The sequence below is a fragment of the Rhinolophus ferrumequinum genome, chromosome 2, assembly GCF_004115265.2.
Source record: "Rhinolophus ferrumequinum isolate MPI-CBG mRhiFer1 chromosome 2, mRhiFer1_v1.p, whole genome shotgun sequence".
Lineage (NCBI taxonomy): Eukaryota > Metazoa > Chordata > Mammalia > Chiroptera > Rhinolophidae > Rhinolophus > Rhinolophus ferrumequinum.
The window spans coordinates 46,508,450-46,529,747 of record NC_046285.1 but is presented as its reverse complement, the minus strand read 5'-3'; the positions used below and the strand labels follow the sequence as shown (position 1 = coordinate 46,529,747).

Here is a 21,298-nt window from a genome sequence, read left to right as displayed (position 1 = left end):
TATGAGGTTAGTTCCTTGATCATCTTCTCTATTTTATTTTTCCAAAAATTAGTCTCTCTAAGTGTCCTATCTCTAATGGGGTCAGTTTTGGTAATCTTTATTTCCCTAAGAAATTATCCATTTCATCTGGATTTTCAAATATATTTTCACAGAGATCTGTACATTAGTCTCTTAGGAATTTAAAATTTTTTTCCTATTTCAGTCATTTTTTATTTTGTAAAATTTCTAACTTCTATTTTTTTCTCAATCAAGTTAGCCGATGGTTTGTCTATTTTGTTAATTAAAAAAAACTAGGATTTTGTTTTATTAGCTAGGTCTACTTTAAAAAAAATGTACCTCATTAATTCCTACTTTTAATTTTATTATTTTCTTCCTGTTGCTTTCTTTTGTTTTAAGTTGCTGTGCTTTTTCTAGTTTTGTGTGTGTGTGTGTGTGTGTGTGTGTGTGTGTTGAATTGGGAGTTTAATTTGTGGACTTTTATATTTTTTCCTATTGATAAATAAAATACTACGTTTTTAGTTTAGTACTATGAATTTTCCTATAGTCTCTATTTGAAATATAACCCATCGATTCTGATATGTAGGGGTTTTGTTGTTATTTCTTAGAAATTATTAATTTACTTTTTTTTCTTTTTTGCTATTTTTTTAATTTTGTTACTAGTTTCTAGTTTTATTGCATTGCAATCCAGTAGTGTTGTTTGTCACATTTCTACTTTTTGGAACTGACTAATGTTTTCTTTATGACCTACATATATGATCAATACAAACTAGGTGTAGTCTCTATTACCATATTTCCCCGAAAATAAGGCATAGCCGGACAATCAGCTCTAATGCATCTTTTGGAGCAAAAATTAATATAAGACCCGGTATTATATTATATTATATTATATTACATTGCATTATATTATAAGACTCAGTCTTATATTACAGTAAAATAAGACTGGGTCTTATATTAATTTTTGCTCCAAAAGACAAGCTGATAGTCCAGCTAGTTCTTATTTTCGGGGAAACACAGTATAAGGGTAAAGTATTTGAAATGTAAACAGGGTCAAATATATGGTGATGGAAGGAGAACTGACTCTGGGTGGTGAACACACAATGTGATATGTAGATGATGTATTACAGAATTGTACACTTGAAGCCTATATAATATTACTAACCATTGTCACCCCAATAAACTTTAATTTAAAAAAAATGTTTGAAATGTATTCATAAATTCTCCCTTACTGATGATGTTCATTAAATCTTCTTTATTCTTATTTATACCCCCCTCCCCCGTCAACCCTTCATCTATCTTATAATAAGAGTGGTTTATTAAAGTTTACTAATTGTTTGTATACTTCTTTCTTAGGAGACCATATACAGTATAGAGTTCCCTAAGTTCTTATATGTTTAAAACTGTTTTTCTATAATTTAATATTTGAAGCACATCTTAGCTGGGTATAAATCCTTGCTCAACACTTTTTTTATTGAGGTTTTTGAAAATGCTGTTTCTTTGCACTGTCCTGTTTTTGAAAAATTTGGTGGGAGTATGATTCTTTTGCCCCTCTAAATATGTAGGCCTTGAGATTTCTTTTCCATATTTTGAAGTTTGATAGTTTTACTAGGCATATTAGTTAGTTATTGTTATGAAACAAGTTGCTTAAGAACTGAGTGGCTTAAAAGCAACAGTGAATACATATTCAGTCCGAGTTTCTGTGAATCATGACTTTGGGAGCACCTTTGCTGGTGGTTCTGGTTTGAGTTCGCTCATGAGGTAGTAAGTAGTAAAGTTGTTGGCCAGGACTGTAGTCATCTGAAGAGTTGACTTGGATCTGCTTTTAAGGGGACTCACATACATGTTGGCAAGTTGGTGCTCAGTTCTCCACCTGAGTTTCTCCATAGAGCTGCTTGATGCCTTCGTGCCATGATGGTTGGTCTCCCCCAGTGTGAATGATCCAAGAGAGAAAAATGGAAGGTGCACTGTCTTTTATGACCTAGCCTTGGTTTTTCAGTTGTTTTGAGTGAGAGGCTAAATCAGTCCCTATTACTCCACCTTGGTAACTCCCTTCCAATTTCTGCTTTCTTTTGAAAACTCTCCAGTTCCTTCAAAGTCTGGGGTTCATATTATATAGGAGGATTTGTTTTCAATGAAAGTTTTTGACACTCACTTATTTTAGCTTTCCATTTAAAACTCTGCCTTAGGTCTTCCCTTAGTATGCTATTTAAAAATTGCAGAATCACCCATCCCTTCCTGGTGCTACATTTGTTGTACACATCTGTTGTCACCAGTGGACATAGAATGGTCTTTAATATTTGTTTGTTTTCAGATTTCCCCAACTAGAATGTAAACACTAAGACAGCAGATATGTTTCCCTCTTGTTCAGTGCTATTTCTTCCATTCTCAGAACAACTCAGATTGATGCTTAATTTATTTGTTGGATGATGAATGAATCAATGCATTAGTTTATTTCTTTTTTTATCCCCTTGTATAGTGCCCGAAAGGCAGTGGATGAGGAAGAGGAAGCAGTTGAAGAACGTCGGAATATGCACACTATTTGGGTGACTGGTAGAAAAGGTTTAACTGAAAGGGAAGCAGCAGCCCTAATAGTGGAAGAAGCCAAAATAATTCTACAGCAGGACTTAGTTGAAATGGGAGTGCAATGGAATCCACATTCCCTTTTAAATTCTGATACACACTCATTGACCAGCAGTGAGTCAGAAGTAAAGGAACACAAATTTATATCCCAAACTAAGAGTTCTTGTAAAAGATTAACATCAGAGAAAAAAAGTAACACAATATTTAGTGATTCTTCTGTTAAGCATTCACCAAATACAGTGCAAGATTTAGATAAAAACGGAGAGCATACAAATTCTTTTTATTATCAGGATGGGCATCAACAACGTCAGGTACGTTCTATTTCCAGAGCAAGAAAACGGATGTCCTTGAATATAAGTAAAGAGAAGCTGGGAACCTCTCCAAATGAGGGAAAAACAAGTACTAAGAAAATTGTTCAGACTCTCTCATCTGAGAAAACAAAAAAGGAAGCTTTGAATTGCAGTTCAGAAAAGCTGGGTACCACCTTTCGATCTTGGAAACATAGTAAGCATCTAAAACGATCCAGATGCAGTAGCCCTGTGAAAGACTGTGGAAAGCGTAGAACTGATTTACAAAAACAAACTGTATCTAATCCTGTTCCTTGTGAAGACTCATTTACCTTAGATGAAAAGAATATGGAATTTGGAAGTCCTGGGCCATTTGCTAAAAATGTATCTTTCAGTGCTGAGGGAAAATATAATAAAACATCATTCCCATCACAAACAGAACAAAGTTGTTCAAGGAAGAAAACAATAAATAGTGGTATTCTTGTTGAGCATTATAGCACAGGATCCCAGAGTGAAAAACAGACTTGTCAAGCCACTAGTGTGGTTAGTGAAAATGGAAGAGGATTAACTGTTGTGGAGTCAGAAAAAATAGATGAAGTGCTGGTAGAAAATGATTCAAAAAAACGTAATATTTATGTGAGACACCATGATATGCATCCGATTAACCAGTGCACTAAGAAGCAGTCTGATAAACAGACAAACACTTATACTAAACAGAAAAAAATAATAGAGACGCAAATGCCCTGTGAGATAGTCAGTGGTTATATGACTAGAGACTCAAAGGCTAGTATTATCGAATGTAAAAGTGTAAAGTTTAATGCTGAGGAAAATAAATTAAATAATCTTCAGGTATCGGGAGATAACATAAGCAGCACTGATATACCCAGTGGATTACATCTACCAACTGGAGCATTTGGTAAATCTGGAGGCCAGCATAAGAATTTTGTAAATCCTTCTAGAATTCAAGGACAAACAGATGCTCATGCAGCAAACAAAAATAATTGTGTTTCTGGCTTAGGGTTAGTTCCTTGTGATTTTGAAGATAGTTTCTACCTGGATACTCAGTCAGAGAAAATAATACAACAGATGGTAACTGAAAATGCCAAACAAGAAGCAGCAAAGGACACCAATCTGGCAGCGGAGATGATGCGGAAGAGCCTGGGCACCCAGGGCTCAATGAGCTCTTCTCAGAATGACATTTACTTTGCCTTTCCTGGTGACCAGCGTTCTCCAGGAGGGACAAATGTAGACCATTTGGAACCGACGACTGCAGGCACTGTGAAACGAAGCACTGATTCACCTGGGGTTGATATCCTGACTCCAGAAAGCCCACTTTTTCATTCTCCAGTATTATTGAGGCAAAATGGCCCTTGTTTTAAAGGGAATGAACTTTCTGTTACTGACTCCCAATTAAATAGTTTTCTTGAAGGTTATCAAACACAGGAAGCTATGAAACCAGTTATATCTCTAGTTCCTCAAAAGAGAACTCCCACTGGCGTAGAAGTAGAATGTCTGCCAGTTCCTGAAACAAGTTTAAATTTGAGTGATAGTTTACTGTTTGACAGTTTCAGTGAAGACTACCTCATTAAAGAACAACCACCTGGTGTCCAAACAAAAGAACCCCTTCCTTCTGAAATAATGTCAGACCATTTCAGTGATTCTTTATGTCTGAAACCAGAGGACCCAATTAAATCAAATATGGATGCGAATCAAGATAATCAGCAGCAGTTGACTTGTTTCAGTGATGAGTCTATTGTATTTTCAGAAATAGATTCTGTTCAGATGGTTGAAGCTTTGGATAATGTAGATATATTTCCTGTCCAGGATAAACATAATACTGCAGTATCTTTTAGAACATTAGAACCATGTGATCCAGTGGGTAATGATTATCCCCAAAGAGAAGTAATTGAAGGAGATGAAGATGAAAAGTCTCAAGAATCCAAATTAACTGGGACAAAACAAAATAATTCATTACTATGGTCAGGAGAATCATTTGATTTAAGTCCAGGACTGCAAAGGATTTTAGATAAAGTGTCCAGTCCTCTAGAAAATGAACAGCCAAAATTAACCACTACAGACTTGTCTAGTTTGAAAGAAAAAAACAGAGAGTTAAATGACAAACAAGAAGTAGTTTCAAATTTGGAGTTAAATCAAGTACAACGAATTTCATATTCCCCTAATATGGACATAAAAAGCACGATTGAGGCATTTGCGAACAATGCTATTCATGGTGAAACCCCATCCCTCTTGCCTTGTAAGGAAAGCTATACAGTTGATGATAATGGACTCATTCCTCCTACACCCATTCCAGCGTCTGCTTCTAAGCTGGCATTTCCAGGTATTCGTGAAACATCTTCTGGAAAACTTTGGAAAACTAGTAGTGTTTTACAACCTGGTGAAAGTTATTCGTTTGGCTTACCTTCAGCTATTAAAAGCCATGACTTAAGCCCAGAGAATAGAAAGAATGTAAAAGACAACAGTCCTGTTGGAGACACAAGTTTTTCACTGCAGTTATCACAGGATGGATCACAGTTAACTCCAGCCTCATGCAGTTCAGAAAGCTTGGCCATAATTGATGTAGCAAGTGACCAAATTCTCTTTCAAACGTTTATAAAGGAGTGGCAGTGCAAAAAGCGATTTTCCATCTCACTGGCTTGTGAAAAGATCAGTAATTTGACATCTTGTAAAAGTGCTACTATTGGTGGTAGGTTTAAGCGAGGTAAGAAATTTTATTTTTAATTTTTTCATATTTAAATATAAAATAGTAAACTGAGAGGGGACAGACTTTTCAGTATTGGATATTAAACGTAATAAATTTATTTAAAGCTTAATAAGTTTCTCTGATGTGGGTTTACATGTAGAAGAGCCTTATTGTCCAGCACAACTAGGTTAGTAATTGTTGCCCTCTGGTATGAGAGATGGGCAGCCCCAGGACACCTGGGTGGGAGAGCTGAGCAGTGAGACCAAGGTTGCAAGCTGGGAGACTGAAAAAATGCAGACCACCAAGGCACAACTCATTCTCCTGACTCTGACAGACTGTTGTACCTGGGTAATCAGGCCCGTGTCTCTCTCCTTCCAAGTAGGCCAGAGATCCCATCTAAACATCCTACAGCAGCTCCCCTCTATAGGTGGCTTGTCAGGAGTTCCAGACCCTTGCTGTCTCCGGGGACATTGACACAGTGGTCAAGCTTATTGCAGCTGGGGCCACCACAATTGGTGCGACTGGTTCAGGGGCATGTATTGGCATATGTCTGGAAACTATAACAGCAGCTCTTTCTCCTATGTCATTCTGGTCTGTGCCCTTTCTGAGGCCATGGGGTGCTTCCGTTTGATGGGTGCCGTCCTCATCCTCTTCACTTTGTGAGGCTCTGTGGAGGTCACCTCCCTGACCCTGTTACTTCAACTCCAGGCCGCACCCGGAGCTAGCGTGTGCTAAGCTTTACCATTAAACACAACATTTCTCTAAAAAGATCACACACACACATATATATAATACATAATATGTTATTCTATAACATATATAAATATTAAAATATAAGCTTGTAAAAGTTAAGATGTATTTTCAATATGGATCACTTTTACCATATATTAATGGTATAACATGATGGCTTTTATTAAACATCAGTACTCATGAATTATTTTCTATTAAGTTGAAATATCCTTATTCATTTATATAATCAAAAAAGTACATAGCAAACAGGCACTATATTTTTCACAATGTACATTAGCTATATTTTCCCATATTTATTTCATGTAGAACTTGTAACTCCACTGAAAGGCATGAATCCTATGCTGAAATGTTGATCCCAAAGCGCCACTGACCTCTTCTAGGTTTTGAGAATTGAAACTTTTGGTCAAATAATGCTACTATGTATATGTCTGTCTTCATGAAAGTAAGAATTTTGTATCATGGGGAATAGCTGTATTCAGCTTGACAGCTTGTTGTGGAAATCAAACATTTGATCAGATTTCGTAAATCTCAGTATTTATTAATGAATTTGTTCATAATGATTTGAGGTTTGTCTGATCTTCAATTCCTAGAGTACATGTGTTAATGACAAGTTTTATGTATTTCCAGTGTTGACTGGTATGTTCCATTTTTCATTCAACAGACAATTGAATGAAAAATTAAGCACATTTTCTGTGCTAAAGTTTAGAAGGATAAAAACGTTCACTTAAATTTAACAAATAAGCACCAGTTATTTTCCAGGTATTGGGGGTATAATTATAAATAAAATAAATTGGTTCTTGGCCTATGTCTTTATAAAATTGGGGATGCATTATTTTAGAAAAAATGTTAATTCCAAATATAAAATCAGACCTAATTCTTCTCTAAGAAGTAGGGCTCTTGATTTTTCTGGAGTTTCTTCGTGTTAAGAATTGCTGAGTTCTTAACTAGCAATTCACTAAAGAATTCACTAAAGAATTTTTATAGTGCACAAGTGATTTTTATTTCTATTTGAATTATAGTAAGCCTAGAAAAAATATACGTACACCTAAAAATGACTATTTAAAGAATGTATATTTTAGGAATTTGGAAATTTGCCAGTCAAATAGTTATTATCATTGTTTTGATGTTCAGTTTAATGGCTTTATTTTTAGATATTTTTAACTATTTCACTTTTGATTTACTTAGTTAGCTCACCTCAGGAAACCCCCATTAGAGATGATGGATTTCCTGTTAAGGATTGTGATGACATCTTGGTGGTTGGACTGGCAGTATGTTGGGGTGGAAGAGATGCCTATTATATTTCACTGCAGAAAGAACAAAAACATTCTGGTAAGTAACCACTATTTGGGAAAGTCACCATATAATTTTAATGTAGCCTCTATTAGGATAGTATTTGTTGAGAATAATTTTCTGATATTTATCTAGAATTTATTATTAGTATTAAAATTTTTGTCTTTTGGACAGTGGGTAGTGTGTATATTATTTCATATGTTAAGTAGAATAAATGTTTTAAGAAACACCACTCTTACTCCCCTCAGCTTGTCACATGGGGCTATTAATACTATGTTTTCTTCTTGGGGGTAGTGGAGCATCAGGGACGCTTGTCCACCTTGAGGGTTTGCTTTTGAAGACTGGATCATAGCAGTGTCTCTTCAGGTTTCTTTCCTCCTTATGACTGGGTCTGGAGCTCATCAACAGGCAGTGATGACCTAGCCATCTATAGTAGTTGAATCACACAGCCTTGGAGAAGTCTTTGGAATTGAAAGGATATGATCTGGAAATACCTCATGATTATAGTTGTTGGATACCTAGCTGATTGAGTGGTTTTAGACAGGAGAAAAACTAATAAGGGAACGTTTTAAAGGATGCTATATAATGTCTTTTCCTGAGTAAGCATGACATATTTTCAATTGTTTTGTAGGAAATTTTGTTAGGGTGAGTAGTTACTTGAATTGCTTTTTTCAGATGTAACGTTTTACATTCCTACTAACTCTATCTTCAAAAAGAGTTCCTTTAAAATTCATTTGAAAATATCTTTTCTGTCTTTAACTCTTCATTCTGAGGAATGTAAATTTATTTTTAGAAATCTTGATATTTAGAATTTTCTCCCACCTAATTAAATAGAGTGTTGTAAATCATCTAGTCCAAACTGCAATTTTTAGACTGCAAAGTACTTCATCTACATAAGTACTTCATCCGACATGACCTGGATAAGGTCATATTGAATTATTGGTTACATGGAAGTAGTCCTTTTCAGTCTTATTGAGTCTTTTTCAGCCTTTGCATTATCGATTCCGCTTCAGATGAATGCTTGTGATTTTTGCCTTAAGACTATGTTGTTTTTTGTTTTTTTTTTAAAGAAATTAGTGCAAGTTTGGCTCCACCATCTCTGGATCCAAACCTGACTGTGAAAGACAGAATGTGGCATCTTCAATCCTGCTTTCCAAAAGAATCTGATAAAGAACGTTCTGTTATCATCTATGACTTCATCCAGAGCTATAAAATTCTTCTTCTGTCTTGTGGCATCTCCCTGGAACAAAGTTTTGAAGATCCTAAGGTTCTACGTCTTATTTAATTTTCACATACTTAATTTTTTAAAATTTAATGTTTAGGGTTAATTCTTAAATGACTTCCTATTTATTTCGCTCCAACAATGCAGCTTCAGTTTTTTTAGAGTAGTTATTCCTTATGCAGTGATCTCATCCACCCAGAAGAGAATATTATGCACCAATTGCTTAGTGTAGATAAAAACAGATGTCACAGATTCCAAGCACTGAAGTTTATATCTTTCCTCAGAGATATTTAAAATTTTTATTGTGGTAGTAAGTTCTAAGTTTTCTATCTTATAGTCAATTAGAAGTGAAAGGAGAACCGTCAGATTTAGATATATTAAATATACATGAGGATAGAGGTAGAAAACAGAAGTGTGTTGATATAACAAGTCAAAAAGAATAGTAGTTAGGAGCCATTTAGCATAGGGATAAAGCCCCTTTCTGGCCCCTTGATAACTTTCCTATATAATAGCAAAGTATGATACACTCTTCATAATGATGACTCTGAGTTTTTAAGGAAAGGGTAATGTGTATTATTGTAATATACACATAACAGTATAATGCATTTTCGGAAGACATTTATTTACAATACCATAGTCCTCAAAAGGATATATTTTCCCACTGTTAACAGTGAATACATGAGGCGTGTGGAATATTAATTTTAAGTTGAGATATGATAGTACAGCATGTCTTCAAATGTCATTTCATTCATCGTTGTTTTGTTATAACATTGATGAGATGACATAGGAACTTAACTCTTGTTTACATCAATTAGCCTGTGGTGAAATTGGTTTTATTATGCATCATTTTGCCTAAGTTGCAGAACTGATAGACAATGTTAAGTGAGGACTTACTATACTTGGTTGTTATTATCATGTAATCAATAATAATATGATAATTTTAGTTTCTTAGTTTCTTTAGCTTTTTTGGCAAAGATTTTCAAAGGCAGTATTAGATAAACTAAATATACTATTCTTTTTTATACTTCAAGCCAGGCTTAGTTTATATGTGATAAATTCCACGTAGTTTCTAAACTAGCTTTTACTGGATATAAAAGATTGTCACTTAATTTTGATGTTCCAGAATCTAAAATAAGAATATGGGTAATATGATCTTCTCATTAAAACTACAGTAGCATCTCAGATTTATGTACCTTTTACACAAACTATTTGAAATATTTCATAATCGGTTTTGTTAATCAAAACAATTTTGATGTAATAAGATCAACTATTAATTTATGAAATCTCAGCTTTATAAGTTTGGCAACTTTTACATTAGACTCTTTTATTCAATACCCCCCAAAGGGTTCTGATCACCAATTTCTAATGTGGTGGGGGGAGGTTTCCCGACCCTTCCAATAATTCTGCAGGTATCAGCTGGGTATCCTGCAATGCAACTCAATTCTGACTCTATCTACTTGGAGATAGTGTCAGATCCCACTGCTTACGGGCTCAGTCCCACAAGATTCCCAGTCCCCCACTTCAGACACCAGCCACAAGCCCAGGTTGTTATCTGTGCTTCTGGCCATTTATAAATGTGAGATTCCCATGACCTCCCTTCTGCCTCTTTGGTTTTGATTAATTTGCTAGAGCAACTCACAGAATTCAGGAAACCAGTTTACTCACCTGATTACCAGTTTATTACAAAGGATATTAAAGCCTACCTACAAATCAATAGGTAGATGAAGAGATACATGGAGGTGGGTATATGGGAAGGGGCCCGGAGCTGACAGTCCCTCTCCCAGAACCTCCATGTGTTCACCAACTCTGAAGCTCTCTTAACCCAGTCCTTTTGGGTTTTTATAGAGACTTCATGACTTAGGCATGATTGATTTATGTCATTGGCCATTAGCATCAATTCAATCTCCAGCCCCCATTCCCCTCCTAGCAGGTCAAGGGTTGGACTGAAAGTTCCAACCGTCCAATCATAGGGTTGGTTCCTTGACAACCAGCCCCCACCCTTAGGTAACTTAGGGACATTACAGAAATCACCTCATTATCAGAACAAAAGACACCTGTACATTCCTCACCACCTAGGACATTCCTAGGGTATTGGAAGCTCTGTGCTAGAAATGGGGACTGGGGAATGAAGGCCATATGTATGTTTCTTATTATAATTCAGAATATTACGCCCTCCTTTAAAACTGCATTCTTAACCTACAAAAGAAGTAACTGAACCATTTAGTAATTGTCAGAATTATAAACAGGGCTTAGATTTCCTCATTCTCAATCCAGTTTTGATCTGCTAGATCCAGTGTTAGAAACTACAGATCTTCTAGTGTCATTGGGAAGTTAAAAATAGCAATCAAATCACCCGTTGGATGGTCATCGTAATAGGCCCTCATCCTGAGGGGAAAGCCTAGAGGCTTTCTAAAACTCTGGATATGAACTTTTAATGATAAAACATTTATGTCTCACTGCTTCCTATGTTGAAAGAATTAAATAAACCTAAAACTACATAGGCCCATCTTTGTTATAGTAGCCTAGCCAAAGTCAGCCTTAGTGGAGAAGAGTCCATCTGCATTTTCAGAAACATGGTTTCATTTAGCTGAGAGGCATTTGATTTTACGCCTGCTTCAGAAGGTCAGTGGGAGCATTGCAGTAATGGAAATATTTGAAGGCCATTGGTCTTATTAGAACCAAAAATGAGTCCTGGTACAATTATCTTTTTCTTTTCTTCTCCTGGGAACACCACTGAGCGAGTATTAAGTGAAAATCAGTGAGATTAGAAATGAGTTTTCATATTTTTCTCCTTTTTTTTTCAATTTTATTTTTAAAATTTTTTTAGACTTTTTTTATTAGTTTCATGTGCACAAAACAAAGTAATACGTAGACATTTATCATTTATATCCCTCACACTGTGTCAACACCCCTCCCCCATCCACTACCCCTCTGACATCGTACAGAGCCTTTACATTTCCACTGTCTCTATTCCTAATGCTGTACTCCACTTCTTGTAAGTGTATACATATATAAATATATATATATATATATATATGAACTTGTAGTTGACATTCATTATTGTTCAGCTTCAGCTTCAGGTGTACAATGCAGTGATCAGGCATCTACATCATCCCTGAGGTGGTCTCCCTAATAAGACAAGTGTCCATCGGATACCCTACAAAATCTTTACAACATTATTGATTACATTCACCAAATTAACTTTCGTAACCCCGTGGCAATCTTGTGGTTACTGATCCCCTCACCTTCTCCCCTGTCCCCGCCCCCCCATCTAGCAACCCTCAGTTTTTTCTCTATATCTCTAAAACTGTTTCTGATTAGTTCATTCACTTATTCTCTTCTTTAGATTCCACATATAAGTGAGATCATATGGTATTTGTCTTTCTCTGTCTGACTTATTTCACTTAACATAATGTTCTCTAGGTCCATCCATGTTGTTGCAAATGGTAAGATTTCTTTCTTCTTTATGGCTGCGTAGTACTCCATTGTATAAATGTACCACAGTTTCTTAATCCAGTCGTCTACCGATGGGCATTTCGGTTGTTTCCATGTCTTAGCTATTGTGTACAGTGCTGCAGTAAACATAGGAGTGCATAAATTTTTTTGAATTAGAGTTTTGGATTTCTCTGGATAGATACCTTTAATTGAAGGGTGAAACCGGAGAGCAACCGAGTCTGGGGCTCGTGCTGCCATCGCTGCTCAGCCAATAGACCAACACAGGAGTTGGGTCATAGAATAAGTGTTTATTGTCAGAGCACCGGTGATCTGAGAAGGTAGTGGGTTAACACCTTCAAAAACTGCCTTAACATTCTCAGACCAGCTTAAGGTCTTTAAAGGAAAATCTGGGCATTCCTCTAAAGGCTACAGGACAGTTCCGGGGGTCTGCATGGAGCCTTCCCTCTGGCAATGTGGTCCTCCCTCGGCATCAGCAACCCAGGAACAATGATGGGAATAGCCTGGAAAGAATGCTAGGCCATAGAGATCAATAAGCAGAAGGGTATTAATCATGTTTCAGGGTAATTTTCTAAAACAGGGAATTGGGACAGGGGACATTCCAAGCTCAAGCCATAGGGGGATGATCTATTACAAAGCTAAAGCCTTTGTAATCAAGAAAATATTCTCATTGCTGTCCCATTCAGGTGGCGTGCTGGTTATTAGATCCAGATTCTAAGGAGCCGACTCTTCACAGCATAGTGACCAGTTTTCTGCCTCATGAGCTTCTACTCCTAGACGGGCTAGAGTCTGGCCAAGGAATTCAAAGCCTGGGACTGAATGTCGGCACTGAGCATTCTGGGCGATACAGAGCGTCTGTAGAGTCCATTCTCATCTTCAACGCTATGAATCAACTCAATTCATTGTTAAAGAAGGAAAACCTGCAAGGTAAAAACAAAGTTCCTGGCATTTTTATGTGGTTATAGACTGGTGACAGTTATGGAGTTAGCCACTCTTTATCACAGATGGATACATTTTTTATACTTTTTATGTAAACCCTGGCTTTGGATTGTCCAGTACAGGGGTCAACAAACTTTTCTGTAAAAGATCCTACATATTTTTGGCTTTGCAGCCCAGATGGTCTTAATCACAAATATTTAACTGCTGTTGTAGCACAGAAGCAGCCATAGACATTATGAAAATGAGTGTTCCAATAAAACTTTATAAAAACAGGCATCTGGTCCTAGTTTGGGCATAGTTTGCTAACCTCAGGCTCTACTATGATGAAGAGAATTAGTGATGCTTTATTCATTTTTTGCTTATTTTATATTTGAACTTCAAATGATTTTTATTCACACTTAGAACATATCTATCATGGATTTAAAAACGTGACTGTTTTCTTTTTAGAACTTTTAAAAGTTATTTTTTCAGCAAAGGCTATTTACGTGAATTTTTTTCCCTTCTGACAAATAGCATGGATTTATTGTGCAGTCAGCTGGCCTAGACTGAGTACATTGACTTCACAGAAGATAACATATACTTATGGTAGAAATGATAAAGTGGAGCAAAGTTGGCTTTGTTCCATTGTGAGAAGGCAGAAACCATGAATTTATTGCCTGATTAATAAATACTAGAAACAGCAGACTGATGAATTCACACAGGGTTTGAATTTGGGCTGTATCACTTTCTAGTGGAGGACCTTGGGCGAGCGATTGAAACTCTCTGGTTCTTATAATGTTGTTATGTGTATTAAATGAGAGAAAACTTAGTAGAGTGTTTGCCACAGAGGAGACACTCATTGTTGTGTTGGTTGATTACCATTATTATTTTTACTGATAACACAAGCCCTCTGTGCTGATAGTAATATTCTCCCCCGCATCACTGGGTAGAATTATCCAAAGACCAGACGGATTTGTTTGTTCATAGGAGACTTGCTTAACTGATGTTAATTAGCAGCTCTTGAACAGGCAGTGAACTGTTTCACACTCAGCTTCGTTAAGGACATGTAGGCAGGCCAAGGCTTGGGAGTGTGTGGCACACACGCCACAGGACTTCGTCTCCATTTATGGACGATAATGCTGAATGAACACAGCTCTCTTTCCTTCCCAGTCTGCCCCCAGTAGGTGTCCTGGATAGTCTTGTAGTTCCCAGACACCAACATTTGATGATAGTGATATGGATTAGTCTGTAACTTTTTGTGGACATTTGTTGCCCATTGTCAGAATTATAAGCTTTCAGTATTTTGGGGAAGGGACTGTGCCACTACTTAAAGCCAGTTTTTCACCTATTAAAAAAAAAAAGAGAATATGGTTTTCCTTTCCAGAAAAGCACAAGAAACTCTCAGGTTTGTTATTTTATAACTTTCACAATTTCAGTGTGCCTTAAAAGCTCTTTTTTTCCCCCTGTAAATTTTCCATAGTCAGTGACGAGGAGGTGTTAAGTGCATTCTTGTACAGTGTTAGTCTTTTTTATTCAAGTGCTCCATAGAATTGAAGAGCATTGAAATAAGGGAAGTTTTGGAGAGAATGTGGACAGTTGTCAAATTATGTTCGGAAATAATTATTTCAGGATGTGCTTGTTTATTTTAATGGACCTCCAGAATCTTCATTTTTTTCTTTTCTCATCTTCTTGCCTATTGGGTCGGCGTTTTCTGGCAGCTGATTTTCTCCCAATAGAGAACTGATTTTTGTTAGGGTATGAATAAATGTGTCTTTGCTCAGTGTGACTCAGGACAATGTATCCTGTCCTCTTTACATGGATCAGTTAGGTTCTCGAGAGAGAGGTCTGAATATATATGAGATGATTTTCTAGGTATGGAGTGAGTTGGTTCACTCTCTTTTGAAAGACTGCATCTGCATAGATTTGTATTAACCATAATCTTTCTTTCATGTACAGTATCATCATTGGTCCATGTATGGTTTTATTGTTATTTATTTATTATTCTTTTAATAATATATTTTAATATTTAATAACTGTTAACTCACACTATCAATAAGTTAGACATACTCGTATGTGTCTACCTATGTCCTTCCCCTTTCTTGCATATCCCAAGTTTTATGTTTATTATTCCCTTATTTTTTACTTAAATTTTATTTTTTAATTAAAAAATTTTTGGCATATATATATCTATATACATATATAAATATATCCAAACAATATATTATTTAGATTTGTTTGTTTTCGACTTTATAAAATATTCGTCGCACTGGGACTTGCTTTCTTGCTCAGCATCATGTTAATAAGATACATGCATATTACCTGTATCTATGACTAATTCACTCTCACTGCTGTGTAATATATCACTGTGAAAGTGTGCCAAAATTTATTTATCCATTTTTTTCTATTGATATGGGTTGTTTCTAGTTTTGTATTGTTTTGCGATAACAAGTAGTTCTGTATACATATTCTAACACATATAAGTGTCTCCTGGTACATGTGGGCAAGAATTTCTTTTAGTTTAGAATTGCTGTGTCAAAGGAATGGGAATATTTAACTTTGTAAGATTATGCTAAATTGTTTTCCAGGTTGGTTTTAAAAGTTTACTTTCTAAACAGCAGTGTGAAAGAAATCGTGCTAATTCATACTGTCTCAATTTTGCCAATTCAGTGGTTGAAAAACAACTATAATTTTCCTTTCTCATACTTTGATTTTGGTAAAAAGGTTATTCTAGTTGTATTGAATGAGTTGATGAATATAACCTCTTTTTCTTTTAGAAGAGTTTATGTATTACAGGAATAATGTGTTCCTCGAAATTTTGGTGGAATTCCCCTATAAACTATTTCTTTGTGGAAACATTCTTTACTACTTTGATTTCTTTAATAACTAAGATTATTCATATGTCTGTTTGATTATGTTATGATATGCTATATTTTTTAAGAATTTACTTCTTTCATCTAAATTTTCAAATTTATTGTCATAAAGCTATTGCTTATGTTTTCTTTTTTTTACATTTCTGGTTTATCTGTTATCTTCTTTTTCTTTCATAATATTTGTTTAATCTCACTAGAAGGATATCAAATTTTTCCATCTTTTCAAAGAACTAGCTTTTGATCTTTCCTATTGTTTTTGTTTTCTGTGTCCTTGATTTTTGTCAAATTTACAATCTCTCTTTTCTTCTAGTTTTCCTGACTTTATTTTGCCATCCTTTTCTAAATTCATGTTTGACAATAAATTTATAACTTTTCAAATCATTTTTAATTTTCTAATTAAAGTACTTAAGGCTATACATTTCCCTTAAAGCTCTACTTTCATTTTATCTCACAAGTTTTGACATGTAATGTTTCATCATTTTATCCTAAATATTTAAGAATTTCTATTATGGTACATTTTGACTCATAAATTACTAAATTTATGATTAGTTTTTTTTTTAATTCCCAAATATTTGGAAACTTTTTATTTTGTATTTCTATTGTTACCTTCAAACTTAATTGTATTGTAGTTAAAGAATATGGTTGTATGATACCCATTCTTTAAAATTTTTTGAGTTGCTTTGTGACCTAAAACCTGAACTATGGTATAAATATTCTATGTATATATAAGAGAATGTATATTCCAATTCTGGATGCAGAATTTTATAAATGTCTTTTAAGTCAAGACATTTATAAAATTCTGTTGTTTAAATCTTCTATATCTAATTTTCTCTGTAGTTCAGTCAACTTTATATATTTGGAGACCATTTTATTAGATGCATACATGTTTAAAATTTATTTATCTTGATAGATAAATGATAGAATTAATGATAGAATTAAACTTTCTATCATTATGTTGTAACCAGCTCTACCACTAATATGATTTTTATTCTTAGTCTATTTTCTGGGACGAATATGGCAGCATCAACTTTCTTTTTATTAATACTTGCCTCATGCATATATTAAGAGGCATCATGAATATCCAAGAGCAGTACATAAATGCTGGAACTCAGTATACGGTATCTCTCAATTCTAATCTTTATATATTGTATCTTTGAGACTAAAATTCCAATGAGCATACTGGGAAAACTGATATAGAATGACAACTCTGTAGATAAATGTCAGCAGACAGAAAAATACTCTAATTCTTATTTCTGAAATGTTCTTTACTCTTTGGTAAGAGCATTGGAAAATATGAAACCTCCATCTTTAGTTCTTTGTCCAAGCATGCATACCATGGGAGCAGGAATATTGGAAATAATTTCAGGGAATTAATACTTTGTAGCAGCTTAGCATGTAAGATGGGCTATCTTGGTCTTGCTAAGAGTAGAAACATTATTTTGGGAGAAATGCAGTCTCTGGTAATCCAGACTGTTCATAAGATTGCCAATTCTACTCTGCATAGACAAAGATAGTGGTCTAGTGCTTAAGTGGAAAGTGCTTAAGTGGGGTAAAAAGGTATCTTTTATGCCTTTCATTGTTGGTTTGAAAACACTGCTCAGGAGACCGAATCTTGAAGCATAGTTTGGGTAGCAGCATCTCTGGATTTTGCTAGAGAAATTCTATGTGTGTTTAGATAATAATACTAATCTAGTCACTTAGCTGGTGAATTAATGTTTTAGTTTTCTTTTTCTCTTCCAGATGTTTTCTGTAAAGTGGAAATGCCCTGTCAGTACTGCTTGGCCTTGCTAGAGCTAAATGGAATCGGCTTTAGTACTGCAGAATGTGAAAGTCAGAAACACATAATGCAAGCCAAGCTGGAGGCAATTGAGACTCAGGCCTATCAACTTGCTGGCCACAGTTTTTCCTTCACCAGTTCAGATGACATCGCTGAGGTTGTGTCATGGGAATAGGGAATTTAGAAAAGAAATTTTTAGAGTTAAAAATGGTTTGTGTGCATGTATTTCTTAAATGTGTTTACCTAAACATCAAAGAATAGTTAAAAATGCAATTCAGTGAACCAGAATACTTTGCAGGTAGAGTATTCTAACATCTAATTTATAAGTTATATCTTATATTTATGAAATAAGAAGGTAGTAAAGAAGGGTCCTAGAGTGTATGTTCTAAGAGAAGGAGATTTGCCTGGAACAGAGGAGGCACTTAGTAAATATTTGTTGAATGAAAGACAGTTGCATAGTGGTTGCATAACAGTGTAGCTGTTTCTCCATGAAATTAGCCATTTTATGGACTCTCACCCCTTCCTCACCCCCAAATCCTTTTTTGGATTACAAAATTAGATATTTTTCTCAGTTGTTCATGAAAAGGGGATTTTGGTGATGGTTTGCTTTTTAAACCCAATTAAGATTTTTATCACCTTATATAAATTTTAACATAGTTTACTCTTTTTTTTATTTTCAAAGGTTAGTGTTCTATTATCTCCTCTCCCCACACTCTACAAAAAGCGGCTGGGTTATTCTAGAGGGATTACAAATGTAAACTGGGTGCTTACACTTGCTTTATGGCAGTGAAGTTGTAGGGTCTTCTAGATGTGATTCAAGAATATGGCACATTGGTAAAGATCATAGGCTTTAGAGCCAGATTCATGGGTTTGAATCCTACCTCCTCCATTTGTTAACATGACCTTGGGCCAATACACCATCTCTTTATATCTCAATTTCTTCACCAGTAAAATGGGTTATGCTAGAAAAACCTCATAGATTTGGTGTGAGGAATAAAGGATAAATGTAAAACACTTAGAATAGGGCCTATCTCATAGTAAGTGCTCAATAAATGTGATATGTACTCATATAAATGCTCTTTACTAAGCCTTAGAATTCTGTTTAAAAAAAATAAGGAACTTTGTTTCTCTTACTCACGTGGTATATTTGTATTGAATTCAGTGGTGCCTTTTTAGTGTTTTTGTGTTTTCTTTTGAGTTCGTTAGCCAAGAACTCCGCAAGCCAGTACCTAGCAGAAAGCACATAAAATTACATAGGGAGCTTATCAAAACTATAGACTCTCTGGATTTCAGCACAAGTAGACTTGGAGCAAGGCAGAATCTGGGCTCTTTTCACTTAGATGGGTACTAAGTTATGAGAGCCATCACCCGAGGTCAAACTCTGAGCTGGAATAATAGGCCTTTATTGTTATTGGCTTGTTCCTAGGTCTTCATGTTAAAACAGAGGTTTAAGGTAATCTCACAGTTTTACACATTGACTATTTAATCCTTGGTGATTTTAAGTTGAATCTTTAGATCAGACAGGATATTATTGCTCATCTAGAGGTGCACTATCTAACAGAGGAGCTACCAGCCACTTGTGGCTATTTAAATTTAAATTAATTAAAATGAAATAAAATATTTCAGTTTAGCTCCTTTTTTGTGCTGGCCACATTTCAAATGTTCACTAGCCATATCGTGGCTAGTGGCTGCCATATTGGACAGTGCAAATATAGATCATGTCCGTTATTGCCAAAAGCTCTTCTGGTTGGCACTGGTCTAGAGCAGGGATCAGCAAACTACAGCTTGCAGGTCAGATCCGGCCTGCCTCCTGTTTTTGTCATTGACCCTCTGTGGGGCTTAAGCGATTGAGCAGCCAAGTTGGTTACCACAATAAGTGGTAGTTAGAAGTGCTCACAATCCTCAAAGTGACCCAAAGTCTCTGTATCAATAGCTTGTCAGTTCTTCAGCGCAAAGTATACATTCCTGCATTCTTGACTGTTTAAAAGCCTGGTGTTTTATTAATCTGCTAGTGCCTAAATTAGGGTATGGACAGCCTACTTCATATATAAATTGTCATTGCCATTATTTATTAAATGCATTAATTCCAAAGTGCCCCCCACCCCCCAGAAAACCCCCAAATTCTTCCAACCCATATTAAACGATATAGCTTGTTTCCCCAAGTAACTTCTAAAAATATTTTCTGAATGACAGTATTTGAGATATGATTCTTGACTAAAGAAGCATTAATTTCTTGCAGGTTTTATTTTTGGAATTGAAGTTGCCACCAAATGGAGAGATAAACCAAGGTGGCAAGAAAACTTTGGGTTCCACCAGAAGAGGGAATGACAATGGACGCAAACTGAGCCTAGGAAAACAGTTCAGCACTAGAAAGGTGCTCTTTGGGGCAGTCACAGGGCAGAATCTGAACTACTCTTAGCACTTTGATGTCTTCAAAGAAGGCTGATGAACTCAAGATCCAACATAGCCCACCATTTGAACTTACCTACAGAAAAACAAATTGGTTTGTGGTTTGGCGGCTCACAATAAATGTGGAGATATTCCAGCATGGAAAATCTGGACCATAATCTGAATTAGCAGTTGTGTCCTTCCTATCATTAAAATGGTGTAAAGGTTTGCAAACTCAGGCATATAGACATCATTTAATTATCGACATCCACTACTCTTGGACTTCCAGTACAATATAGTTTGTATAGGTATTTGAATATGAACAAAGGTATGGAAGATGTTCTTTTTAATATAAAAAGAAAAAATAACAGCCATTATAAATAAAACAGTTTTTTTTTTTTCCAATTCCAGGGCAAAAATAGTAAACTTTCCATGAGTGCTTTTTAAGACTCTACTCTGCTGATTTCAAAGTAAAATGCTAATCACAGTCCATGGAAACTGTATGCATGGGAGAGAAGAGAGAAAGGACTTAATTTTACATTTTTACTGAATGAATTTTCAGTGGAAAAATACGGGTAGAAAGTACAGCCACAGCAACAGTGGAAAAAGCAGTCTAAGTTGCAGTCCATCCTGTCGAATATTGACCCTAATATCATGAACTATGACTTGCCTGACCTGGGGACGGTTCCACAGCTTCATTCTGTAGCAAAACTTTTTATTTGATCTCACTGTCTCTTTTAACTCACAAGTTTCTATTCTTTAATGGTTCATCAAAAGTCTGTAGCATAGAAAATTCAAAGTTTTAAAGATAAATGTCTTCTAATTTCCTTAATACAGAAACCATGAAAGTATTAGGACAATAATGGAAAGAAAAAAAAACACAAAACAAGCTGGGAAACTTTCAATCATTTGAGGAATGGAGGAGGGAAATATACAGAACAAAGACAGATGCTATAAACTCGTGGGTGGGGTGTGGGGGGACAGTTACTTGCTAAGTTGACATGTCATTGATTTTTTTTTTTAAAGGTAGATCTAAATTGATATTATTCAGCATTGACATGTTTG

General features: G+C 35.5%; 1 protein-coding gene across 1 annotated transcript in view; it reads left to right on the top strand.

Annotated features, from left to right (window-relative positions):
- Nucleotides 1-21,298, top strand: part of POLQ (DNA polymerase theta) — an 86,636-nt gene that overhangs the window by 41,074 nt on the left and 24,264 nt on the right. Inside the window, exons 16-21 of the mRNA XM_033121474.1 lie at nucleotides 2,474-5,583; nucleotides 7,501-7,644; nucleotides 8,676-8,872; nucleotides 12,967-13,207; nucleotides 17,809-18,002; nucleotides 20,085-20,219. Of these exons, the coding sequence (XP_032977365.1) occupies nucleotides 2,474-5,583; nucleotides 7,501-7,644; nucleotides 8,676-8,872; nucleotides 12,967-13,207; nucleotides 17,809-18,002; nucleotides 20,085-20,219 (4,021 nt within the window). The remainder of the gene's footprint in view (nucleotides 1-2,473; nucleotides 5,584-7,500; nucleotides 7,645-8,675; nucleotides 8,873-12,966; nucleotides 13,208-17,808; nucleotides 18,003-20,084; nucleotides 20,220-21,298) is intronic.